This window comes from Aplidium turbinatum, chromosome 18 (assembly GCF_918807975.1).
Source record: "Aplidium turbinatum chromosome 18, kaAplTurb1.1, whole genome shotgun sequence".
In the NCBI taxonomy this organism is placed as follows: domain Eukaryota; kingdom Metazoa; phylum Chordata; class Ascidiacea; order Aplousobranchia; family Polyclinidae; genus Aplidium; species Aplidium turbinatum.
The window spans coordinates 5309689-5317278 of record NC_137489.1 but is presented as its reverse complement, the minus strand read 5'-3'; the positions used below and the strand labels follow the sequence as shown (position 1 = coordinate 5317278).

General features: G+C 37.6%; 1 protein-coding gene across 1 annotated transcript; it reads right to left on the bottom strand.

Annotated features, from left to right (window-relative positions):
* Positions 1–5673: 5673 nt before the first annotated feature.
* LOC145787920 (NXPE family member 3-like) lies at positions 5674–6030 on the bottom strand. The gene has a single exon (XM_082599757.1). The coding sequence runs from the start codon at positions 6028–6030 to the stop codon at positions 5674–5676; it is 357 nt and encodes a 118-aa protein (XP_082455883.1).
* Between the last annotated feature and the right edge of the window lie 1560 nt (positions 6031–7590).

Genomic DNA, 7590 nt, shown 5'->3' with positions numbered 1-7590 from the left:
AGAAGCATGACCAACAAAAGGCTACTTGACCACACGAAAACAGAAGATCTTTTAACTATGACAAATTACATCCAATTGCAGCAATAAGTTAATAAAATCAAAAGTTTTAAAACTGTTCGGCCACACTAAAAGATCAGAATTAGGAATCAGCAAAGTTTGCACAGAAGGAAAAGTAGAAGGAAAAAGAAAACGTGGCAGACAACCAAAACGATGGCAAGACAACATCCAATCATGGACCGGACTCAATTTGGCGACACTGGGCGAGCTGGCTCAAAATCGCCACTCTTGGAAGCAAATAAATCATGTTGAGGCGCAATCTGCTGCAGGCGGAGATGATGACTGATGATGATGATGATGATCCATAAACAAAAAATATACAGGATTTACTTTCTTTAATCGTGCTTGGACTGATACCTTTAACTTTCACAGATAACTTATGTTGAATACAACATCCTATGCCTGGCCAACGCAGATTTTGAAGTTAAGGTTCAGTTGTCAAGCAAAAATAGTTCCCGCTTAGCTAAAACAGCACCAGTTTTCAAGTTGACACTATCAATACAATCGAAACCGTTCAGTGATACAGAAATCATTTCAGCTTCAGATTTTACGTCTTGAAGCTATTCAACATCGCCTACCTTAACACGAAAATGATTTGTTCTTTGATGAGAAGCATCGAGAGTGACATTTACAATGATTGAGAAATAATTGGAACTACGCGCTTCATTTAAGAATTTGTTGATTATTTAGTTAGTACATTTTTACTTTAGTACTAAAAATAGGCCCCCCTCAAAAGCGTAAAAATAAAAAACTACTCGTTTTTCCTTTACAATGTTTTGCTAGTGGGGAAACTGGCCCGACTTCCCCCCTCTCGGAGCCACTGGTGTACGCAAAAAGTTTTCATGGGAAGGGGTTTTAGATTACTTATTAGATTACTTTAGATTACTTTACATTGTCAATTACGATACAGTAGCCTATTATTTTTGCTCCACGAAACACACAAATGGAAATTAGAAAATAATCTTAAAGAAACAGCAATAGGCTTACAGTTCAAAACACCAATGTTGCTCAATGCTTTATTTACTTAATTTGTTGATAATCTTTTCTGTGTAAGAAGTGTAGATTTGTCGAGGTTTCAGTGTTTTCAAAAACAAAATTCATATTAACGATTTATGTACATATAGGCAACTGTCCTTTTACTGTATTACAGTACAATTTAAATGGTTATGTCAAACTTAAAGATTGTCTCTTATATTGTAAATGGCTTTGGGGATACGATGAAGCAAAAAATTGTTTTTAATTATTGGAAAAATAAAGCTTCTGACATAGTTCTCCTTCAAGAAACCCACAGCACACCGGACGTTGAAAAGCCTTGACAAATGGAATGGGGGGGGGGGGGGGGGTTAGGTGTTGTTTAGCCACGGTACTTCAGCCAGTGGAGGTGTCGCAATTCTACTTTCGAAACGCTTTTCAGACAAATTGGATAGCATTACGGACAAACCTATAAATACAAGTGGAAGAAATGTACTCTGCAATATAAAGTTTGGGGAGTGCAAGCTCACATTATTCAACATTTATGGCCCAAACCTTGACCAACCGCAATTTTATGATAACATGTATTCAATTCTTAACAGCATTGAACACGAAAATTTAATCGTGGGTGGAGACTTCAGTCTCGTTTTAAACGAAAATTTGGATAAGCAAGGAGGTGCCCGAAAACATAATAACTTCCGTTCCAGTCAAACACTCCTTCACCACATGGAGCATTTACAACTGCTTGACATATTTTGATTCCGGAATCCAAACAAAAAGCTTTTTACGTAAATACAAGCAAATCCCTTCACTGCCTCTAGATTAGACTTTTTCATGGTATCAAAGAATGGTATCAACCTGGTATCAAAGAACACAAGATGTTAATCCCAACACACTGTGGGACGCCTTAAAATGCGGTCTGCGTGGCCATATTATCAAATATAGTGCTGATAAATCAAAACAATTAAAGGCAAAGCAAACCGACATTGAAAGACGACTTGAAGACATCAAACAACGAATCACTGACGCAAGCCCTGACGATGAGTTGTTGATAAATTTGCAGAAGCTCGCACCCGCGCAGCAATTGTGTGAAGTCGAGCCAGGTGGGCCGGAGAAGCAGAAAAAATACTGCGCATTTTCTTAATTTGGAAAACGCCAAGGAGTAAAAAAACGATAACCTGTCTAAAATCGAATGATTCACACGTGACTAACCCAAAATAAATTCTTAAAAACAACTTAAAAGTTGTTTTTCTATCGAATTCTAAAAGGTTTTGTGGCCAAAAATTAAGCAAGTGTTCAAGAAATCTATCTGTTTCACAAAACAACAATCTCAATTAACGTCTACTCAGCCCGAAGGAGTAATCGACACTTTCGCTCAACCCAAACAAATATACACTATTGCCAGATAGTTACAGACCTATCACCCTCCTGAATGCTGATTACAAAATTCTTAACAAAGTAATCAAGAACAGATTAAACCGGCATCTAAATGCTCTTGTCGCTCGCCGCCAATCAGGCTTCAATCCTGGTCGATATAGAGTGGGTCAAAATCTTTTATAAAAATCCTACATGCGTAATTACCAACAATGGTTTTATCTCCGAAAAGTTTGATGTCCAACGAGGCGTGAGACAAGACGGTCTTTTTAGCGCCGACAATTTTTGCCCTTTGCATAGAGATGCTTGCAATAACCGTGCGATCCAGCGACGATACAAAGGCGATTAAACTGCTAAACAATGAGATAAAAATTTCTTTACTGGCTGATGACACATTATTGTAAACTGATGGCAACAAAGAAACGATAAGTAATGCGTTAATATTGTTTGACAAATTCGGCTCACTTTCCGGGTGTAAAATAAATCAAATAAAGTCTAGGCTACAGGTTTTCACATTGGTACAAACTTAAGAAATAGCAAGCCATTAGCTTGCCCAAATCTAATTTGGGAAAAAAATAATTTTACTTACTTTGGCATTATTGCCCCAGTCAGACCGGCATCATCGACAACAATTGGCATTCAAAATTTTGACCCTTCTCTACAAAAAATTTCAACTTTAATAAACATATGGTCTTCGCGAGGCTAAAAATTATTGGGGAAAAAAATAATCATTAAAAGTTTGTTGACGTTCACGTTGATGTATAAACTTTACGCTTTTCCTTTTTTGATGCCTAAAAAACTTTTGTCTGACATCAACCTAAAACCTTTTCAGTGACTGTGGCCTGGGGTTCGTCTTGGAAAAGAGTAGGTCGCATGACTCTTTGCTGTGATATACATGACGGAGGCATAGGAATGCCAGACATACAGTCTTACATCTATGCGTTCCAATCTTGATGGATAAGCAAACTGCTGGATGAAGATTACTTTGCTTCTTGGAAAATTGTTGAACAAGCTTTGGTATCCTCAACCATGCGCATGTGTCTAGCAACTAGCACCTTTACTGGCATTACTTCAATAAACAAAAACATCAAAATTATTACCCCTTCCAGTCAACCTCTGCTTGCATGAAGTCTTTACAAATACGGTATTATACTGCCACTCCAACGCATCACACGCCGAGACTTTGCATCAGCCCTTGTGGTTTAAGTCAATACAGCTCAATAGGAAATCCCTGTAATAAAGAATTAGCTGAGGCAGAAATTCTCTTTTTTGGTCAATTGCTAGACCATAACGGACAGTACCAGTGTTATGATGACATATGCTCAGCTTTCAACTTGACACCCAGCAATGAAAGATTTATTAAATTTATCAAGCTCATCTGATCATGATCACCTCCTTCCTGGGGTAGAGACAACGGCAATTTAAATCGTCCAAACTACACCAACAACATTACCACACTCACATCAAACCTAAACTCAATATGCGAATCAACAAAAACCGCATATCACATTTACCTTGACAAAGTCAAATTAATACCTATAAAGCAGGGGTTCCCAACCTTTTTTACACCGTGGCCCCCTTTGAAAATTTTGAAAAATCAATGGCCCCCCTATTTTCTTCAATCTTTTGAAAAAATTAAGAAACGTTAAATTTTAATTAAAAAAATTGTTTATACAGTAACCGGTACTAGTATTTTTATTAAATTTTAATTTATTCCTTTTGTTATATAGTGTTGGAGTGGACTTAGAAATGATAAATCAAAAAAATAATATTGTTCAAATTTTTCCATGGCTCCCTTGAAAAAGGCTCATGGCCCACTAGGGGGCCTATGGCTCCCAGGTTGGGAACCCCTGTTATAAAGCAACAAAACAGATGGCAGCACATTGCAGGGATGAATTGGAACCTGACGCTGTGGGAAAACATTTACCAATCTGTACACTACAGCACGCTAGAGAGCAAACTACGAGCATTCCAAATAAAGTTGAACCTCAGAGCAATTGTGACCAATGACGCGTTGTTTGCGTTTGGTCTGAAGGAAAGCAACCTCTGTACATTTTGCAAAATTGCTACGGAGAATGCTACTCATTTGTTTTGCGAATGTCATCTTGTAAAAAATTATTGGGAAGATCGAAGATGTTTTTTCTTGATTATCAGCAAAACTGAGATACCCTGTGATAGTAAATGACCAGTTGATTCTGTTTGGAACTGCGAACTCTAATTTGTTAAGCGGTTTACTTTTATGCACACGCTATGTCGTTTGATCGTCCTAAAATCTGAGAATTTGAAAAAACACCGATTGAAATGGAACTACATGGCATAGTCATAGATGGTAAACTCGAACTTGCATGTATCTTGCTGATGAGTAGGCTACAATATCTGTATATCTTTGTGTTTGTTATCTGTGTTTTGTTATTGCTGTAAAAAAAAAACAAAAAAAAAACGCCTTTTCCATTTGTGAGATTTTGTGGCAGACAGAGCTCTCAGACGTTGGTGTCTGAGCCCAGCAGCCAGCACCTGCTTTATTGCCAAACAGAACACAGGCTACACCGGCGAAGCACGCGGTGAACGCACGGCAGACAAATTTTGTAACATTGAATGAAAAAAAGTAAAAGTCAAGCAGATAGGACATAAATAACATGAAATACGTTCTTCTGGCGCAAACTAAGCTGAACTATCACAAGATGTATAAGGAGATTGACGAAACGTATGAACAAAAGCAGATTATCACCTTACACATCTTGTAATGGTCCAGCTTAGTTTACATCAGAAGAACGCATTTCATGTTATTTGAACGAAGTTTTGTTGCCTCCCTTTTGCTGATGCGTCATGATCACAATCTTATTTGTAAATGAAAAAAGTGTTGTAGGATTTTGACATTGTCCATGCATTTATTTGTGTACAGAACGTATTTCTGATGTAGGCTATAAATCCATCATTTTATTATTCAGCTGATATCACGCACATCGGGCGAAATCAATACAGTATTTGTTCTCCCTGGCCAGTTGTTGCTTTCCATTTCGGGTGACAAAGAGAATTAACAGATATTTATGCCCAAAAGATGTGCTGATGAAATGATTTTATATATATATTTTTTTAAACATTTTAAAGATATGGAGGAGGGAGGGTTGTAACCCCCCACCCCCACCTTGAGTATCCCACCGAGAGAGACAAGCAACCTAGTGTAATGTCGAATGTCTGTTTCTGTAAAACATGCTCAACGAAGACATGAATTTCCAAACTCTTATAAATAAACCAATTATTACTACTCGTCTATATCATGTAACTGAGCATCAACATAGCTTGTTGGCGCAACGTTTTTGGAGCGGGGTGAAAATCATTCATCAACCATACCTCTGATATGTCCCAGACTGACAGGTAAACTACATTTTGCATACTTGAAAATATTTTTCTCAAAATGATTTCGAATCTATATATGTTCCATTCGTACGCATATTCGACCACATTCTGACTTCGTACGATGAACTTTGTGCCTGGAAATTTTTGATGATGCTTCACTATCGCATCTCTGATTCCTTTAATTCGATGAATATAAACAGACGGATCAAACAGCAGCAGATGTGCCCCGATGTTGAACACCACCATAACACCTTCTCCTCCAACTGGCATATCAATAATAATATCGCTGATGTATGGCCGGGAACTCGGAGGCCCAGGATTTTGTAAAGGTGGGCCGTGTACCCGATAATACAGTGTTAAGTTTATTTGTTTAAGACTTTTCGATCTTGATATTCGCAGTTGCTGCAAAATATGTGAATTGTCAGGTCCAGAGTCCTCGAAAGTAAATCTTTTATAAAATAAATAATAAAATTGCCTTATTGTTGATTCCCCAAGAAAATACACTACAGTAGAATTCGCCTATAACGGCACCTCTAGAAAATTGCAAAAACTGACGTAATAGCCGAATTGACGTTATTGACGAACTACCGCAAACTATTCCAAAAGTGTCTTTTTATTAAAGAGGTGTACAGAATAATCCAGTCAGGTTTACTGTGCAGTGGCTCCGAGAGGGGGGGAATTCGGGCCAGTTTCCCCCCTAGCAAAACATTGTAAAGGAAAAACGAGTAGTTTTTTGTTTTTGCACTTTTGAGGGGGGCCCGTTTTTAGTACTAAAGTAAAAATGTACCAACTAAATAATCAACAAATTATTAAATGAAGTGCGTAGTTCCAAGTATTTCTCAATCATTGTAAATGTCACTCTCGATGTTTCTCATCAAGAACAAATCATTTTCGTGTTAAGGTAGGCGATATTGAACAGCTTCAAGACGTAAAATCTGAAGCTGAAATGATTTCTGTATCACTGAACGGTTTCGATTGTATTAATAGTGTCAACTTGAAAACTGGTGCTGTTTTAGCTAAGCGGGAACTATTTTTGCTTGACAACTGAACCTTAACTTCAAAATCTGCGTTGGCCAGGCATAGGATGTTGTATCCAACATAAGTTACCTGGGAAAGTTAAAGGTATCAGTCCAAGCACGATTAAAGAAAGTAAATCCTGTATATTTTTTTGTTTATGGATCATCAGTCATCATCTCCGCTTGTACCAGATTGCGCATCAACATGAGTTATTTGCTTCCAAGAGTGGCGATTTTGAGCCAGCTCGCCCAGTGTCGCCAAGTTGAGTCCGGTCCATGATGGGATGTTGTCTTGCCATCGTTTTGGTTGTCTGCCACGTTTTCTTTTTCCTTCTTCTTTGCCTTCTGTGCAAACTTTGCTGATTCCGAATTGTGATCTTTTACTGTGGCCGAACAGTTTTAAAACTTTTGAGTTTATTAACTTATTGCTGCAATTGGATGTAATTTTGCCATAGTTAAAAGATTTTCTGTTTTCGTGTGGTCAAGTAGCCTTTTGTTGGTCATGCTTCTCATGATGTGATTTTGGAAGGAAGTGAGTTGTTTCTTTATTTGAGTTTTTTGTTTAAGGATGTTGTTGCTTAAATCTAGTTGGAATTCTTAATGTTGCCTACAGACAGCGTTGTTCAAATGTAATTGATGTAAATTTTCAAATGTAAAAATGTAAATGTAATTTGATGCAAATGTAAATTTTTGGAGTAATTGATTATCTGTAAGCTAGTGGCATCTTTAAAGTTATAGCCCAGTCAGAGCTAAAGAAAGCTGTCCTATCATCTTGCAAAGAAAATTGACTTCGAGAGGGTAATCAAGTCGCGGT

Excerpts from the sequence above, each read along its gene's own strand:
- LOC145787920 (XM_082599757.1), bottom strand. The coding sequence starts at position 6,030 with ATGCCAGTTGGAGGAGAAGGTGTTATGGTGGTGTTCAACATCGGGGCA.